This window comes from Mauremys mutica, chromosome 11, assembly GCF_020497125.1.
Source record: "Mauremys mutica isolate MM-2020 ecotype Southern chromosome 11, ASM2049712v1, whole genome shotgun sequence".
In the NCBI taxonomy this organism is placed as follows: Eukaryota; Metazoa; Chordata; order Testudines; family Geoemydidae; genus Mauremys; species Mauremys mutica.
Window position 1 is genome coordinate 70,672,892 of NC_059082.1, and position 19,310 is coordinate 70,692,201.

General features: G+C 42.1%; 1 protein-coding gene across 2 annotated transcripts in view; it reads left to right on the plus strand.

The window, feature by feature from the left end:
• EEF2K (eukaryotic elongation factor 2 kinase) overlaps nt 1-19,310 on the plus strand; it is a 39,056-nt gene that overhangs the window by 7,796 nt on the left and 11,950 nt on the right. The window contains exons 2-13 of one of the 2 annotated variants that reach the window (XM_044980548.1): nt 600-698; nt 1,120-1,444; nt 7,534-7,634; nt 9,221-9,281; nt 10,291-10,328; nt 12,228-12,399; nt 14,009-14,158; nt 16,263-16,395; nt 17,201-17,328; nt 17,849-18,044; nt 18,360-18,427; nt 19,070-19,147. In XM_044980548.1, the coding sequence (XP_044836483.1) occupies nt 1,199-1,444; nt 7,534-7,634; nt 9,221-9,281; nt 10,291-10,328; nt 12,228-12,399; nt 14,009-14,158; nt 16,263-16,395; nt 17,201-17,328; nt 17,849-18,044; nt 18,360-18,427; nt 19,070-19,147 (1,371 nt within the window). In that variant the 5' untranslated portion in view covers nt 600-698; nt 1,120-1,198. The remainder of the gene's footprint in view (nt 1-599; nt 699-1,119; nt 1,445-7,533; nt 7,635-9,220; nt 9,282-10,290; nt 10,329-12,227; nt 12,400-14,008; nt 14,159-16,262; nt 16,396-17,200; nt 17,329-17,848; nt 18,045-18,359; nt 18,428-19,069; nt 19,148-19,310) is intronic. The other variant, XM_044980547.1, reaches the window with a different exon arrangement.

The window sequence follows — 19,310 nt, forward strand, 5'->3', positions numbered from 1 at the left end:
ACCTTTCTGTTGCCTGCAATGATTTTTGGATAAGGCTCTTTGTCACCAGATGGGAATGAACAAAATCAAGAGAGGAAAGAAAAAATAATGTAAATAAATGTTCTTCCCTGAAGGCTGCCAATTCCAGGCTCTGGTGGATCATCCAGAGAGAAGGGCGTACCCCTGAGCAAGCCAGCCAGTGCTCCTGGAGAGTTCAGTTGCAGGAACTGACAGCAAGAGCATACCTGTTGGGAAGGGGATCAGAGTGAGATTTTAAGCCAGAGAAGAGCACTGAAATGTGACTTTCCTGTGCATTCCCTCCTCCCCCTTCTCCCTCCCCAACCTACACTCCTTTTATTCACTTTAATGGCTAGAGCAGCAGCAACTGTCTGACAGCCTCATTTGTCCTCACTTCAGAGGACGTGTGGCACCCTGGGTGCGCGCACACAGTGATTTACTGAGGACTGACTAGCCCATGTGAGCTGGGGGCCAAGTAATATAAAACCTTCCTGGCACAGAAAGTGTGTTCTGGTTTCACCTTCGCCATCCACGCCCAGTAATATTCCATGGCCCCTTTTCCCTGGAGTCTGTTAATCCTATTCTTTGTTTTCATTTGTAAGTGACCCCCTGATGGAAAAGCTGCCTTTGGAAAACAGAGGGCCTGATCCTGCAGTCCTTGGATTGGGCAAAATACACAGAGTTATGGAGGGGAAGTCGATGTGAGTTTTGCCTGAGTAAAAACTGTAGTATCGGCCCCAAAGTTTTTAAACAAGTAAGAATAGATATGTTCAAAGAGGGAAGTTGATAAATGGAGCCTGGAATGCTACTAAAGGTAAACTAGAGTAATCCAATATTGCAGTCCCTAAGATTTTATATTAAATTCCTATTCTATTCTGAGCCAATTTTTCTCTATCCTGTGACAATTTTAAACTTGGGTATCTAAATTGGGAGCCCAAATCCTGCATTTGGGTGTTGAGAGGCATACTTAGGTGCCCAGATACCCATTTTACATACCCATGTACAGATTATTGACTAATTTTTGCTAATGCTGGCCAGTATAAATTTTGGCTTCATGCTTTTTTTTTTTTTTTAAGAACAGAACCTTTGATTTTCTTTAATTTCATTCTTTCTCTCTCCCAGGTTCTTCCCTCATTTCAAATGTGTATTGTAATACTGGCTGCTTTAATCATTGCACGAATTAAACCAACCTCCCACAAACATGGCGGACGAGGACCTTATCTTTTGTATGGAAGGTATTGATAATGCCAGGTCAACTAACACAGTCTCTGGAAATTATCCTGATGCTGATAGTGAGGATGAGGATAGTTATTACATCTGCCCGATAACAGATGACCCAGTATCTAACAAGACTGCAAACAACAAAGTCGCCAATTATTTCAGCAACTTAGCAAAAGATGAACATTACAGATCTAGCTCTTCTCCTAGAAATTCATTCAATATTAAGGTAAGCATTGGGCTCAAGCCTAAATAGGCTTCTAATCTCATTTATCTCTCTAGCTGCTTCATTTCTTGTAAATTTCCATGAAAATTACAGCTTTTATTTTTCCAGACTTGTAGTTAAATCTCTTAGGCCAATAACCTGATCCTGCCATTGATTCCCTTACAAAACTCCACTTGAATTCAGTGAGAACGCCATACATGGAACTCTTGCAGGCTCGAGTCTAAGACTGCACAGCTGTTGTAGTTCAGCTGCTTTAAAAAACGCAAATAAATGGATTTGCAGTTTTTAAAGATGATTGTTGTAACTCTAATGCAATATTATTAATGTCAAAATTTGGGCTATGAGAGTAGACGTTCTTTCATGAATGATATCAAGCAAAGCAATGTGCCTGCATTGAGTATCTTTAATTGAACAAAACCAGTCATAATTTTTGATACAACATAAATGAACATCATTTAGACGGTTGGGTTGAGATGTGTTTCTTGTGGTGGGATCTTTACATTTTAATAATAGAGCTCTGATGTTAAATTTCACAGTAAATTCTACCACCAACCCCAGACAGTGTGCTCTAGTGGTATCCAACCATTTCAGCCTGAGGGCCAAACATATTACATTGCCCCAAGGTCAAAGTCAGTGCCTATTGTGGGGCAGATCCTCTGCCCCATTCTGCTCCCTTTGCACCAATCAGACAATGCAAAGGGAACAGCATCCACCTGTAAGTCTTCTACTGGAGACCCCTCTAATCTGGAGGATCCTAGCACATGTAGAGTCTGCATAGCTGCCCTCCTGATTGCCCTTGGGATGTGGGGGAACGTGTCACAATTTAGAGCCTTGAGAACCACAACTGTCCTCAGGTTATAGACCCTCCTAATATACTTGATTTAACTGAGGACTCTGCTAAATTGGGACATTTTTTAGGCTGTGTCTAGACCAGCATTTAAATGTGTATTGTTCACAAGTATTAGCGAACACCTAAGACCTTTTGTTCACTAGGAAAAAGGTTAGTTAACACATTAACTAACAGGTGTGTAACAGAGTGGCTTGTCCCTAAGTGGTAGAGGCCTGGAGCCAGTCTACCCTAATTACCAAGGAGGCACACCTGAGCTGGGATTAGTTGATTCCCCTATAAAGAGCAGCAGGAAGCTGGGAGGAGGGAAAAATGTTCAGGGAGACCATACTGGAATAAAGAGGTAAGTATGCTGAAAGAGCAGACCCTGGGGCTAGAGAATGAGACTACAGACAAGTGAGATTACAGGCAGGAAAGGCCTGAGAGTTACCAATAAGAGGGTAGACAAATGGACTTGAGGATACTTTTTATTTCGAACTGTTTTGTCAATAAAACCAGACCCCAAGGAGAGGCGGTACTGGACAGAAAGCCTGCATGTGGAGTCTATTTGAGAAGCCCCTTGAAAGGGGAACAGAAGCAAGCTGCCTACAGATTGACCTTGGGCCATGAAGGGGTGCTTGAGAGGTGGGCACCCAATGACAACATGTTAAAATCCTAGTGTAGATGGTTTTAACATGTTAGCTATTTGACATAATCCCTCAGCTCACCAACACGATTAACCTCAACCGGCTACAACTGCCTTGTCTACACTAGTATTTTAACATGTGTTAATGTTAAAAATATACTTTTTTTTTTCTAGTGAAGACAAGATCTAAAAATCTAGTGTGGACAATGCATCTTAGAATTTAAAGTGTGTTAAACTGGTTGAGTTGAAGCCTAGGAGGGAGCACAGGTTAAACACCGCCTTGTCTACAGTAGAGTTTTAGAACATACAATCATAGAAATCTAAGGCTGAAAGGGATCTTGAGAGTCCATTACATCCAGCCCCCTGTGCTGAGACAAGACCAGCTAAACATAGACCATCCCTGACAGGTATTTGTCCAGTCTGTCCTTAAAAACCTCCAATGATGGGGATTCCACAACCTCCTTTGGAAGCCTATTCCAGAGCTTATAGTTAGAAAGTTTTTCCTATATCTAATCTAAATTTCCCTTGCTGCAGGTTAAGGCCACTACTACTTTCCCTTCCTTCAGTGGACATGGAGAACAATTGAGAATTGTCCTCTGTATAACAGCCCTTAACATATTAACGATTTTGTCAGATCTCCCCCTCAGATTTCTTTTCTCAAGACTGAACTTGCCCAGTTTTTTTAAAACTTTCCTCCTAGTTCAGGTTTTCTAAACATTTTATCATTTTTGTTGCTCTCCTTTGGATTATCTGTAGTTTATCAACAACTTTCTTAAAGTGTGGTGCCTGGAATAGGAGCGAGTACTCCAGCTGAGGCCTCACCGGTGCCAAATAGAGAGGGACAATCACCTCCTATGTCTTGCATACAACACTCCTGTTAATAAACCCCAGAATGTTATTAGCTCTTTTTTGCAACTGCATCACATTGTAAATTCCTGTTGAAATTTGTGATCCACCCCCAGATCCTTTTCGGCCGTACAACCACCTAGCCAGTTATTCCCCATTTTGTAATTGTGCATTTAGTTTTTCTTTCCTAGGGGTGGTACTTTGCACTTGTCCTTAATGATTTTCATCTTATCTTGTTGTTTTCAGACCATTTTTCCAATTTGTCAAGATCATTTTGAATTCTGTTTCTGTCCTCCAAAGTGCTTGCAACCTCTCCCAGCTTAGTGTCATTCGGAAATTTTATAAGCATACTCTCCTCTACATTATCCAAATCATTAATAAAAATATTGAATAGCACCTGACCCAGGACCTTATTAGACATGCCCTTCCAGTTAGACAGCAAATCATTGATAACTGCGCTTTGAATATGGTCTTTCAGCCACTTGTGCGCTCACTTTATAGTAATTTAATCCAGACCACATTTCCCTCATTTTCTCATGTAAATGTCATGTGTAACTGTCAAACACCTTAATAAAATCAAGATAGATCACGTCTACTGCTTCCCCCCTTCCACATGTTAGTTAGCACATGTCCGCTAACATATCCTAACCACACACCTTTAAATCGTAGTTTAGACAAAGCCTTCGGTACCCAGTTTTAGCCCAGTGGTAGCAAATTGCAATGACTACTGCTTCATTGAGACAGAATTAGCATAAAATCCATGTAGTGGGGGACCCATTTATTCAGTGCCAAGTGGTTAAGTGGTGTTTAACCAGGTATTTAGTAGGTGAGAGACTTTTAGTGTCTGTCAGTGAAGAAGTTGCCAAGTGAAGATTTAATGAAATGAGTATAAACTTTATTCAGCACATTTTATAAGTCTCTTCACACTATTTTTAATGGTCTCTTCATCCAGATATTAGGCTGGTGTCCAGTTTAAAAGATTATACTTGTATTAGAGATGGGCTCAGGAATCAGTGTTCAGGTACGCATCCAGAGTGAAATTTGTATGGGATTAGGGATTGGGTTTTAGGTTTCACGGTGCTGAAATCTCAAAGGCTGTTTAGGAAAGGTTTCAATCCAAAATGGCAGAAATCATGCCAGATCACCTGTTGTTTTATGCTTCTCACCCCCTGAGGCTGAAATCTTGTGAAATGGCAATTCTTGTAAGAGTTTGGCCTCATATGAAAAAGAAACTGGATTGGACCTGAAATTAAAACCAGAAGAACAGGTTCAGATACAGGGATTCAGATTGAATGCCCTGATCCCCAAAAATGGAAGGGGTTTGAATTTGAGTTTCTACTTTTACCCATCTTCACTGTTTGTATTAAGCATTAAACACTGTATGCAGTTGTACAAAATATTGTCTACAAGTAAGGAAGTCAGCTGAAGTTGTTATAGGAACCATAACTTTGAACTTCCTTATTTTTATGCGTTTAAAATGCTAGCTGTAATTTTGCATTAATATAAATTTTACATGTGATAAATCACTGGTGGTGAAAACAGGACAGTTCAACAAAGCTTGTTTGTTTGTTTTTTGTTTTGTTTTATTTTATTTTTATTTATTTATTTATTTATTTTGCAATAATACTGTCCTTGGGATTTGAAGATAGTTTAATATTATTTCCTATTGTTAACCAGAACAAAGGGGATGTTAGAGTATTTTTATTTCATTTATATTTTCTAACTTGTCACCCTTGTGTAATCTAAAACAGAAGAAATGTGATGCTTGCATAATTGGTGTTCTTAATGCTGATTCTCTGTTTTGAAAACCAGAATACAAGTGTAGGGCTCAAACCTATGAGGTGCTGAGCATCTTCAACTCCCATTAATTTCATTCAGTACCTTTCAGGGGCTCTCAGCACCTTCCAGGGTGAAAGCCATAGACAAGGGGATAAAGCCACTCTCCAAACACCACAAAAAGGCCAGTTTCCTTCGTACACCCCATGACCACATGATTCCTTGAAATTTATCAGGCATATTTCAGTAGAGCATGAGGGTGTGTCCCTGTTCTTATTCAACTTTTTCCTATATATAGCTTACAAATGGAGGCTCCCATGTAGCTCATCAGATCATGTGACATCAAGCAGCCCCATATTGTCATGTGACAGGGAATATTTTCTAACTATTTCATTTAATGTGTTTTGTGTATGGCTGGGTTTTATGGGTGGAGAAGGTGGGGCTTTTTATTTACTTTTAGAATATGCTGCTTTGCCAATGGAATAGAATGGACCTGCTTGTTGAAAATGTAAATTATTTTATAAAGGCCCCAGCTATTATACAATATAAAGGTTTGCAAAGGAATTTCAGTGCTGATAGATATTTGTGGTGTAATTGTTTAGCGTTTGTTGATATTTAATTTCTTTTAAAAAAATTAACACTATTTTAAAATATTGTAAATTCAGTCACAGAAGTGATAAACAATGCTCCAGAAATCAGTATTTCCTGCCACAGATTCAGATAGGAGCTGGCACAAAGGCCCAGGCTGTCAAGGGCTGAGTGACTCTGGCAAGGTGCTGAGCACCCATTACTCATTCATATGAGTAGTGATTGAAGGTACTTGGCATCTTGCAGAATGCATTTAACACTTTGGAGGATTGGACCTCAGGGGCTCTGGGAATAGTGTGATGTGAAAATAGGAGGACAGGATAAGTGTTAAGAAAAAAGCATTTAGAGTGGCTTGTGGAAACAACTATTGAATTTTCAACATATGCATTTTCAGAGTTACTGTGACCTGATGGAGACTGAAATAGCTACTTGTCTGGAACTATAATAATCATCCATTTTCCTTACATAACTACTTTCTTCTGCTTTTGCATCTTGTGGTGAGCTCAGTTTTGAGGCCTTGGTTTTTGCAAAGCAGGCTTGTTCTTTACTTGCACTGATAGGACATGTTACTTCCAATTAAAATATAATTCTCTTTAAGTCAATTTCTCTAACATTAACATTGGCTACTAAATGTGATTGTAGATAGCTGTTATAAACACTGAAAATTATAAAATTACTGCATTTTATGCAAGTTATGCTCAGTTCATACCTGTGTGTATTAGACCAAATTCTCACTTGGATTTACTGTGGTATAAATCAAATCAGAATCTGGTGCTTTACATTTCTGTGCTTTTTATCACTGCACTTGAAATTGTAAAATGTTGAATGGTGTTTTGCACCCAACCAATACCAATTTGAGCAGTGGTCTCCAAGCAGTGGGGCATGCCCTCCTAGAGGAACATTTGGGGGCATGGTGAGGCCAAGGCCAGACCCTATGGCGGGTGATGAGGAAGCATCACCCAGCCCCACTCTGCCCCCAGCTCCACTCTGGCCCAGCCGCAGCGTGGGCCCCTACCATGGCCCCACTCCTGGCCCTCACTGCGGCCCCAACCACAGCCTCGGCCCCGGGCCCCACTCCCGGCCACAGCTGTAGTTCCCGGGGGGAGAACACAGACAGGTTCCATTATGGGTAAGGAGGAGCATGGCGGAAAAAGTTTGGGGACCACTGAATTAGAGAAAGGGGAGGGGAATTAAATTAGAAAGTATGGCTCTCACCCTTTAAAGAGAGAGATGCACACTGGTCCGTGCACCCCCCCAGCTCATTGACTCTACATGAGCACAGGGGTCTGCCTGCATATTTTTCTTTACAACACTGAGGTCCAAAGGTACAGTAGATAATGTGATTATAAAGCGTGTAATCATTGGGTTGTTGTTCGATATAAATAACCTGCTAGTTTTTAACTTCTGTAGGAAGCCTGGAAACATGCCATTCAGAAAGCTAAACACATGCCTGATCCCTGGGCAGAATTTCATCTTGAGGACATTGAAACAGAATATGCCACACGTTATAGGTCTGTAAATGTTTCTACTTCTAATAGTGATGTTAAGCAGATTCCATTGGGTTACATGTGTATATTTCAAAGGATTATGTTCATTTTTTTTCATACAGTCTGCATAATTATCTAGGTAAATAAGTGCAATCAATATCCAAGGCAAGAATGTGTCTAAAATGAAACTAACTAGCATTTATAAAGACTGTACTCGCTCAAAAAACAGTGTAACGTTTTAGACTCTCTCCCACTTCAGCCATGTCTAAAAGTTCCAGCATTGCAAGAAGCAGACAGCAAGTAAATGAGAAGGGTGTTGCTGATTATTTATAAATATTCCTTAGAATTAATCCAATAAGGAAAGAAACAAAATCATTATGGCATTTGAAGCTATAAACAGTTCTGCCTGTTTGTAACACTTTGTGCCTTTCCTGAAATAGCAGTTTCTTTATGTGGGCATGCAGCAGTGCTCCCTGAGGCTGGAATGTAAACCCTTAAAAGGGACAGAATAGCACAGCATAGTGTATGTGCTGAAACCAGTCCTGGCCCCTGACCTGCATATAGTGCTTTGGGCACATGCTTCGCCAAAGCGTTTACACTGCACAGCCATGAAGCATTTTGTATGTTTTGAAATTTGAGGAACTGACATTTATTTACTTCTTGGGCATTTTTAATAATGAAAGTGCTGCTTTAGGGTTACTGAAATTGCCCAATAAAAAGAACAGGGCCTGGTTCTGCTTCCCCTGAAAGCTGTGCTGTATAGGCTATCAGGGGAAGTAACTTGTAGATAGAATGGCTGGTCAGGCATAGTTTTTGAGGGTGGAGGAGGGAATCAATCCAGGCTGGTCAGGAAAGGCAAGCTAGAAACAGTCATGTGTTGCGAATACAACAGTCTTGATTCTTAGTCCATTCCTGTGCTTGGGAAAGGGATGAGGAGAGGAGGGGTTAAGCCACCTTTGTGCTCCCTATATTTTAGGGTTGTGCAGAGGCATGCCCAGCTCCTGGTGTAAGATTTAGTAGTCTCAGGGCTACTTTAATTTGTGCTTTGCTTCTCAAGGCCCCCTATGGGCCTTGGGAGGCAGAGAATAGCCATAATCCAGTGCACTCAGGTCATACCCCTGTTGTGCCGCTAATCCACCCCTATGCCAGGGCCTGGGAGCAGGGCTGGTGTACAGATCTTAGGCCAGCTCTGCACCAGCCAGGAAGGCCCCCTGTGAAGCAGATATTCTCAGAGGACCATTTCCACCGTCTATACCCTGCAAGAGCAGCCTGGAGGAGCTTTAATATAACAGCAAATCAGGCCCATTTTGTAGTGTGGACAGGGTCTTAGTTTCTGCTGCAGAGTTTACATGGGCTCTGGAGTAGAGGCTTTTTGTTGGCCAAGCCACAGTGTGGCCCTCTGAGGAGGCCATTTGCTGGTGTTCTTTCCTAAGTCATATATTGGCAGCCATGTAGATTTGGGGAGTGGAGAGGCTCAGCGTTCTGTAGGATAGAGCAGAGAGAAGAATCTTACATCAGCTCCCCAGTCAGCTAGGATCAGCTGTGACACGGGGGAAAGTCTTTTGGTTCCTTGTGCATTGTACTAAGAGGTGTGAATTCTAATTGTGCAGGTACAACGCAGTTACTGGGGAGTGGGTCGAAGATGAAGTTCTCATCAAAATGGCTTCACAAGTAAGAGCCCATTTGTCTCTGTCTTTTCTATTAATATTAGTAGTAGTGGGGGTATTTATTAGTTCCTTCTTAATATAGACTAAGCTAGGGGAAGGTGCCTAACAGAGGTGTTTTTAACAGGGGCTTCCAAGCCTCAGGATCATTCCCTTTTTTATTGTATTCCTCTGCTTTTCCCTTAATGGTCTGTGCACAGTACCCTTCCCTTCACCGGAGGAGAGCAGCATGTAGGGGCAGCTCTTCCCTGTCCAGCAGCAGCAGCAGCCATGCAATTGCCAGCCAAAGACAAGTGATGTGAGGCATACACTCCCATCCAGGAGTTCACTGTGCTGCCTCCTCAGCACCCCCCACTCCTGCTTGCATGGGTGATTTGGGCAGAGCCGAGGACTCTAACCCATAGCCCACTGTCTGGCAGTCTGGCCAGCTTTGTCTTTTTGAGGCTTCCAAATAATTTCTGCTCTTAGGGAAAAAACTGCCTGGGTTTTCTGCTGATGAGGGCAGGACCACCATCACCTACTGCTTAAAACAAGGAGTCACTTGAGAAGTTTTGGGAGCTGCTTGGTCCATGTTACTGCAGAAGTGCATGTATTTAGAGTGGTGTCAGTCTGCAGGTCACATTGGACACCCAGAGCTAAATTTGGGCTTGAGAATTTTGATGTCAGCTGTTTTGGGCAGTCACAAAAAGGCTAACTCAAGTCTGGAAGGATATTTTGAATCAGACCTTAAAGAGCAAAAACCTGTCTGTCCTGCAGAGATATTAAAGATCCATGGCACTTTTCCTTGGAAGAGGGAGATTTACCCCAGGTGCCTTTCCCCAAATTCCCCGTCCCCTCTACTTTGGGCCAAATTGGTTACCACCTTCCATTTCAGAAAAGGATGCATTACAAGCTGTGTTGTATGTCGGTAATTTGTGAGGTGCTTGGGTATCTTGCAGGAGGAAAGGGGCTGTGGAAATGTCAAATACTGCTAAAGATTAACTTTATGGCAGTGACTGTCTTTGGATTTTTTTCAGCCCTTTGGCCGTGGAGCAATGCGGGAGTGCTTCAGAACGTAAGCATCCACTGGCTTTTTCTTTTTGGCCTCCTTGTAGCATTTCCTGTAGTTGTGAGTGCAGCAGTTTTAATGTAATTGTTCTCTCTGACATGGGGCAAGGGAACACAGGGGAAAAAGTAAAATTCCCTGCTGGGAGAGAGCATGGCTGGGTGGAGAACCAGGTTACAGTTCCGGTGGGTGGCCCAAATTGTGCCTGGCCATTGCATGGGTGTGCAAGGAAAGGAGGACTCGAGCCTCCTAGCTTTGCTCTCTGACAGAGGCCAGGCACAATTGCAGTTGTCTCCTCCTCCCTGTTTTCTGCCGGGGTACTAGCCACAGCATAGGGAACACCAGAGAAGGGACAGCAGCAAAGAGTCTTGTGACACCTTATAGACTAACAGACGTTTTGGAGCATGAGCTTTCGTGGGCGAATACCCACTTCGTCGGATGCATGTCAGAGAAGGGACAGCGTGCTGCATTGTCCTAAGGGATAGTAGGGTGAGCGTGCTCGGGGAATCCAGTGAGCGTGCTCGGGGAATGCTCGGAGGTGAAGCATGATCTCTCCTAGAGCACTCTTGGAACAGTAGCTTTGAATAGTCCCCTTCCTTTGAGGGCCTGTGTCACAGCCACTGTCTGTCTGCCCCAGCAGGAGTGTGGTGGGCTCCCTTCCTGGGCAGCAGTAGCTCTCTGGTATTTTTGCTCTGCCCTACTTGGCAAGAAGGAGATTTTTTTCATAGGCTCCCCTCCACTCCCGACGTGTTGGGAAGGAGAGGAGTTTAACTGGCACTGCCTGGCTCTCAAAAGTGTCATTCTGCAGATCACCAAAAAGGTTCTGTGTACCACTGCTGACCACTGGTCATGGTTTGAGAACCACCAGAAGCTAGCTGGACATGACTTCAGACACTACTTTACCTTCCCCACCTCATCCTCCAGGCTGCTGCTGCTCACCCCCAGTTTTGCCAGGAGCTTCTGCTTCTGGTCTGTCTTCAGATCTTTTGTCATCACCTCTGTTAAATTAAATCACCCAGCAGAAAAGCCACGTGCACCTTCTTTCTTTCTCCCTTAAGCCCCATATGAATAACATAACACACCCTACCGTTGGCCTGCTGGGGAAAGATGAAAGGAGAGAGTGAGTGGAAGAGTGAGTGAAAGATGAAAGGAGAGAGTGGATACCCAAACTCAAAAGTATTGCCTGTAAGGTCTAGAAACCTATTGTTTTCTAGCTGACCCTTATTTTGGCATCCCCTGCAGCCTCCCATGCACTTGCATTAGCTGGCATCCAGCAGCCCCTCTGCAGTCAAAGTCCTTTCTTTCTTCACTCTTAAGTGTTTACATCTTAAGGACTTGTATGTTGACAGAGCTTCAGAGGTGCAGCAAAAGGACTCCAATCTGCAACACCTGTTCCTCGCCATAGAGTGACTGCGTATAACACAAGAATAGCTATAAGCAGAAGTTTGCCCTTATCAGAGGAGAAAAGGGCTGTTTCCTCTCTGTTAAAGTTTTTAAATCACCTTTAATTTTTTGCAAGACAAAGTGATTGGCTTAGAACAAGTGTTTGAGACAAACACCATTGACTCATGCATTGGTTTGAGATCAGAAGGGAAGTGAGAGGGTAGGGAGCAGTACTACATTACAGCAGCCGAGCCATGTGTTTGTTCTGCTGTGCGCAGGTTGTCTTTTGGCATGTTGCAAAGCGTTCATGCAAGATGCGGCTTTCTCCCTCCTCCCTGATATGTGCTCAGTCGTCTTTTTAAGCTTGAATATCTGTTCAGTCTCATCAGTCAGATCCCGATGTAGGTTGCTGTTGAGGGAAGAACTTGGCACGTTGAATTTTGGTGTTTTGGGAGGCGAGGGAATGGGGAATATTGAATCAAAGTTCTCAGTTTCCCTTTCATCTGCAATTGGTTTGCCTTGCAGGAAAAAGCTGTCCAATTTTTTACACACTCAGAACTGGAAAGGTGCATTTAACTATGTTGCCAAGCGATACATTGAGACTGTAGACAGGGATGTATACTTTGAGGATGTCCGACTTCAAATGGAAGCAAAACTTTGGGGAGAGGAGTATAACCGGCACAAGCCACCAAAACAGGTACCACAAAGCTCCGAGCCAACCAATGAGCAAGAAATTCAGTTTTTCTGTTTTAAGGGGTGAGTTTTCAAACCAGTTCACAGGGATTTATCTGTGCAAATCCCATTAAGGTTAATGCCAATTAATTGCTCAGCTAAAGCCGTGTGGCTCACGCTGAACATTTTTCATTAATTGTTTTTACGGTAGCTGAATTTTAACAAAGAAGAAGTGCAGAAAATGCTATGTGTGTGCAATATCATTGGTTGCGTTCATGCTTTCTAAGGGCATTGTATGCAAATACCTAACCTACCAACAGAGAACAGCCAAAACAAAGTTAAGGCATTTTAGTCAAGATTTCTAGACACCTGCTCCAGGGATATCCCTGCTGTAGCGAGAACCAGGAATGCTATAAAATGTACTGCTAGCTGCAATAGAAATCATAGAATACCAGGGTTGGAAGGGACCTCAGGAGGTCATCTAGTCCAACCCCCTGCTCAAAGCAGGACCAATCCCCAAACAGATTTTTGCCCCAGATCCCTAAATGGCCCCCTCAAGGATTGAACTCACAACCCTGGGTTTAGCAGGCCAATGCTCAAACCACTGAGCTATTCCTCCATAAAAGCTTATGGTGGCAATGGAAAAACAAGGTATATTTGATGCACTAGAAAGATCTTCATCCCTACAAGGAATGTGTTTAAATTGTGACGTGACATACGTATGGACTCAGTTCTACAGTCCTTACTCTTTTTTTTTTTTTTTTACTTTACTGGAAACAGCATCCAAAGCTGTGGACCAGATTCTGATTTCACACCAGTTTTAGACCACTGACTGAAATTGAATCCTGCCTCTGTGTTTGCCTAGCAAATACTTAATAGATGGTATTTCAGAGGAGGCAAGAACTTCTCAAACATAGATGTCTGAGGAATGGAAAAAGGATCTACCAGCAATAAAAATTAAGAGTCATATTCTGGCTTTGGAATCACATGTATAGCTCTGAATTTACTTTTTGAGGAGCAGACCAGGCATATCTGAGGGTGCAATAGCCCTTTATTGCTAAAGAGATCTTTCCCCCATATTTCCAAGTGATCTTCATTTTGAGCAGCAAATGTACTGGCCATCAAGAGGTTCTTCAACCTCTGCAAATTAATCAGCTAGATCCAGTCACTTAGAGACCTGTAATCGTTTCTCCTTTGGAGGTAGGGGTTTCTAAAATCACCCTGAATTTGTGAATGGTAAAAGACAAAGGGCAGGTCTTCACTCCATTGCTGTCGTGCATGCAGTAGTTACTGCAAATTGTGTGCCATGTCCATCTGTGGGTGAGTGCAGGTATACAGATTGTTCATAACACACTTCAGAAGTCCCCAGTAAAAATCAGTATCTGCTAAAAGGTTTTCCGAAGGATTTGTCTTTTGTTCTTTCAAGCAAAAATAGAAGTGAATTGTTTTTCAGGGACTGCTGCTGCTTTATGTAATTCTGCCAGCACCCCCAAAAGCGCATGACTCTTCACTCTCATTGTTAAATAAACAAGTCTTTGCAACTGTTCATTGCCAAAGTTTGCTTAGCTGCACAATTCACATGCTTTCTTTGAACGGAGTGCTCCTTTGTCTAAGTTTCTTGCTTCCTTTCCCAGGTTGACATAGTGCAGACCAGCATTATTGAAATGAAAAACAGACCCGGAAAGCCCCTCTTTCATTTGGAACATTACATAGAGGGCAAATACATCAAATACAACTCAAACTCTGGATTCGTACGAGATGACAACATTCGCCTTACCCCACAAGTGAGACTTTAGGGCTGCTCGGAGTGCTCCCTGCTTGCTGCAGGGATTTGCTTGGCTTTACTGAGAGATCCACTTGTTTTTGCCAAGAACAGACGTTGTAGATTTTCAAGAATGGTGCAGAATTAATGTATCCAGTTACAGCACAGGCTTTGTCATTTAGGGCCTGATCTTGCAAGATTCTGAGTGCTTCCTGAGGATTGCCTAGAATACTTGGGTTACACAGGCTTCAGTGGGAGTTGAGGGTGCTCAGCACCTCGGTGAAAGCATTCAGCACCTTGTAATATTGAGCCTTAGTTTAGTTAGTATCCAACCTTAGCAGGGGCAGATTTTGCAAACTCAGATTTTAAAAGAAATAAAGAGTTCAAGCTTTAGATTCTGAATGGTATTCTACTAAATCAGTATAATAGATAAGAACAAGGTGGCAGATACTTGGCTGGTGTAAATCAGCATAGCTCTGTTGTCTTTCGCCTACTTACACCTGCCGAAGATCTGGTCCATTAATTCCAGCCTCTGAATAAGTGAACCAGGAGTTGTTTCTGTAGCAATAAAGCAGCTTATTCAAATAAACAAACAACCCATGTGATCCATGTAAATCTCATGGTTCTAATAAGAGGATTAAAACAAATGGTAGAAAGTGCCACACAAGCAACATTTTAAAGGTTTCTCATATTCACCTCGTGGCTTAAATGTGGATGGAGGGTTTTATGTCCTCATTGGCTTTTTGTACATTGTGGAATCAGCACTATCCTTTCAGAAGTTGGGAACAAAATGTTTCATAAGATTTCCTGCACTAAAAATGTTTATCTAAAACAAACTGCATTATCCTCAATGAAAAATATTAACTAAAAACAATGGTGTAAGCCTAAAATTAAATACAGAGTCCTTCTGGAGGCCTTCCCAGGAGGTGCCAAATGTCCCAGCTGTATGCAAAAGAGCAGGATTAATTTTGTGCTTGGCACACTTAAAATGCAATATTTAAAGAGCCCAGTCATACATTTTGCAGTCTTAATTATGTCCCTAGAGCCAGATCACTGCACCTTCTAGGAGAGCTCACACAAGGGGGCCCTAGAAAAAGGAAAGCTCTGTGAACATGCTTACATTTCCCCTTGGCACTTGGGGAATGGGGTCTGCCCACCCACAGAAGACACAGGGCTCTGGGCCCCAAACTCCATAGCCCTGAGATCCGGAGGTGGAGGGCTGATTGTGTTGAGCCTCTGTGACTCCACATCCTGCTGCTGCTCTCCTTAGTTCTGTCCTTCGCAACAGCTGTCTCTGAATTCCACTTTTAAAGGAGTAGGGCTCCATCAGGAAATAGAATTCCCAGTATGGGAGGAGGGAATGATGCTTATCCCCTTCAGTTCACCCACTTGGCCTTCCTTCTCATTCTTGCCCCACAGCCCATCCACTCCCCACTGTGTGGGGTCCGGGCTGGAGACATGCCCCCCTTTCCATGTTAGAGATCGGCTTACAAAGGGTCCCCTCCCCATGTTGATCCTGGGGAACAACCCTCCCTTCCCCAAGTATTTAATTTTAGGCTTACACCATTGTTTTTAGTTAATATTTTTCATTGAGGATAATGCAGCTTCACATACAATCTGCAGAATAATGTTCAGCCAGACAGTTTGCCAACAATAGACTGTGCTGCTTTCCCGCCTTTGAGTTAAAATTAAAGGCCCCATGCCAAATCCTTCTGGCTTTCCTACACAAGCTGTCCTGTTGACTTCCCATGAGTAAGGCAACCAGGATTTGCCACCAAGTGTGGTCTTGGATTGATTCCCTCTCAGAGGGCTGTATTCTGCATTTGCAAGGGATGGACTCTGCTGTAATAGGACTTTTCCATCTCTAGCTATTATTATCTTTATATTTACACCGGGCCTAATTCACCAGGGCTCACTCCCACTTTACACTGGTTTATCAGTGGTGAATCAGGCCCATGATGTCATAATGAATTGCCTTTAAGGTGTCAATGAAAAAAATTAAAATAGAAAAACAAAGTCAAGTATCTTGTTGTTCTCTATTAAATGAGGATTAAGTTTCCTGTTCACCCATTTATATTGTCTTGATTTCCTTCTCTGTCACTTAATTATTTTACAATTCCCTACAGGCCTTTAGCCACTTCACATTTGAGCGTTCAGGACACCAGCTCATTATTGTGGATATCCAGGGAGTTGGCGATCTTTATACAGACCCACAGATCCACACAGAGAGTGGCACAGACTTTGGAGATGGCAACCTAGGTAAAATCAACAGTGCTAGTTAATATTTTTATGAATGCTTTTTCTCCTTCTCAGCAGTCAGTGCTGAGCAGCACTAACATGGGTATGAGGAGCGCAGGCAAACTTCTGATGCTCAGAATACGAACACCTGGGAACTTTCCACCTCCAGTGCCTGCTAATTTGTGTCATTGTGTATCGGAAGGTACCCCAATAACCATGTGTGAAGCTCTGGAAAATGGTGGATTTAAAATAGAAAAGTTGGTCTTGACTCATGGTGCCTATTTTAAAAAGAAAAACGTTTTCTGCATCCTGCCAGCTCCAGTCTTAAACCAGCAAAGTTATGTAATTAACAAGCTTCCTGCAGTTGAGAGCAGTAAATTCCCCGCCAAATCACTAGAATGCATCCAGCAGAGTGGATGGAGGAATAACCTTGTTTACAATTTAAGCTCCAGTTACTCTCACATTCAGATCTGCCTAGAGTTTGTTTGAGTCTTTTGTATGGGATTGAATTTTGCCCTGTTTTTGTAATTGTTTATTGCAATATATCTTACATTCATTAGAGCCAGAGCTTCTAAGATTTTAACGTTTTTGCAGACATTGATTTAAAGGGATGATAGAGAAAAGCTATCTGAGATTTTAAAATAGAAAGTGTGTGTGTGTTTTGGGGTAGTTCCATTTTAGGCCTGTAGTATTTTAAAATTGAAAGGTGATCCAGAATATTGTGACATAGCTACATGAATAATCTGAAGGAAGACGTTTAGGGCTTCTAAAATCTAATCTCTTGTTGATAAAATCTTTCTTCACTAAATTCTTTTATTATCGCCAGGTGTACGGGGTATGGCTTTGTTCTTTCATTCTCATGCCTGTAACAAGATTTGCAAAAGTATGGGACTTACACCTTTTGATCTTTCACCTAAAGAGAAGCACGTCTTGGATCATAGTAACAAACTGCTTGTAAGTTTCATTGTACTAAGTGTAAAATATAGTAGCCTGATGCTGAGTTATCCACTGTTGGTTCCTAAATTGATGCTGTAGCTATGAGCATGAAACCCTATAGCATGTTTATAAAATAGATCTTAAAGCACCCAAAGCATTAATAGTTTCTGAAGATCATGGTGACAACAGATAATTATGGGAACAAAGACTCAAATTGCTCATTCTTTAATTGAGCAAAACTCCAATTGTTTTCTACAGGAGTTTTACTTGATTAAGGAATGCAGAATCTGGACTCTAGTTTTGGGGTGAAATTCTGTCCCCACTGAAATCAATAGCAGAACTCCCATTGACTTCAGTGGGGCTAGTATTTAATCTGTTGTATGTATAAATGAAAAACACACATATATACATGCACATACATACATATATCTATATGTATGAGCCCATTACTAAATATTTGTGTGTTCATATATACACCATATTCAGAATATAGTGAAGGAAAGCATGAGTGATAGGATTTTCATGTTCCTTTACCAAGGAATCTGCTCAGACAATTGTACGTGGCACAGAGGAAAAATGTGGCAGTAGCCGGGTGAGAACGATCTCTGGTAGTCGGCCTCCTCTGCTTTTCCGCCTGTCTGAAAATTCTGGAGATGAGAGCATGAGTGATGTGGCATTTGACTCCTTACCCTCTTCTCCCTCCTCAGCAACACCACATAAAATGGATATGCTTCGTGAGTGAGCCATCTGCCTTCTCTGTATACAACTTTGTGAAAGTTAGTTTCGGGCTCCTGGGTGTTTCAACAAAAACTGATTTTAATTTTATTGAGTGTCAAGCTTTATTTATTCCAGAAGCTCCTCTTCCACCATTGCCATGTCTAAACACATTTCTGCTAAGTAATAAGAGAACCAAAAATATGTCTGTATTTCAACTTAATGAGGGGTATTCATGAAAACTCTTTAATAGAAGTAAGATTGTTACCCACAGCTCCTTCCTGACATATCATCATCTATTTCTAGAATAACAAACAAAAATTTATTCTTCTTAGACTGGCCTGTGTTCAGTGAAGTGGATAACTTGGTTCACAAAGACCATGATCATCTTGATAACCAAAGGGTAAGTGGTTTTCTGAAAAAGGATGAGTTTGCATTTGCTTCTGTAAATGACTCTTTAAAGGACTGCCTGTGGGCATCATTCAGTAGAAACAATAAAAGCTATGTGCCTATCCTCAGTGCTGTAGAAAGCCACATAAGCTGTATGCACCAGCTGTCCTTAATAAAGGGAGAACATTTCATATTTTAATCAAAAATACAGTATGACCAGTTATTCATTCTGTTCCTCTAGAAGTTCATTTATGTCCAACACATTTTAATGCAAAGTAAAGGTGTCTATCCATTTCCTTGCACCAATCTCATCTTTCTGGGGCTTGTGCATGCTTCTATGGCATGAAAGCCAGATAACATCCTCATGGATTTTGTCTCTGTGAATGCCAGTTAGAAAAACTCACTTGAAGGAACGACTACAGGCTTTTTAGGGTATTTTCCTAGTCTAGGCAGAGCCTTCGCAACTGAGACTTCTACTCCTCCTTAACTGGACACAAAGCATCCAAGAGAGGACACAGAAAAACAAAGTCAACCTTCCTCTTGGCCTTCATTGACTTAGTGGCACTTTTGCTTGAGTGAGGGTCTGCAGGATGAGATCCTTACAAGAGAATGTACTGATGCTCTGATGCTGTGCCTTTATTTTGGTGGTCTGTAGGACTCTGAAAATGGTGGAGACAGTGGGTGCCCCAGTGAAAAGAGAAGTGACCTGGAAGATATGGATCATCGAGAAAGGGTAAGGATTTTTATTTCAGATTTAATGAGGCCCCGTGGGGTCCCCACCCCAATTGAAGGCAGTTTAGCAAAAGAGTTTGCATTTCCTTTTCATCCTGTTGATCTGACCTGTGCAATGAGTGAATGGACAACAATTGGAAAGACATTCCCATATGTTTTAAAAT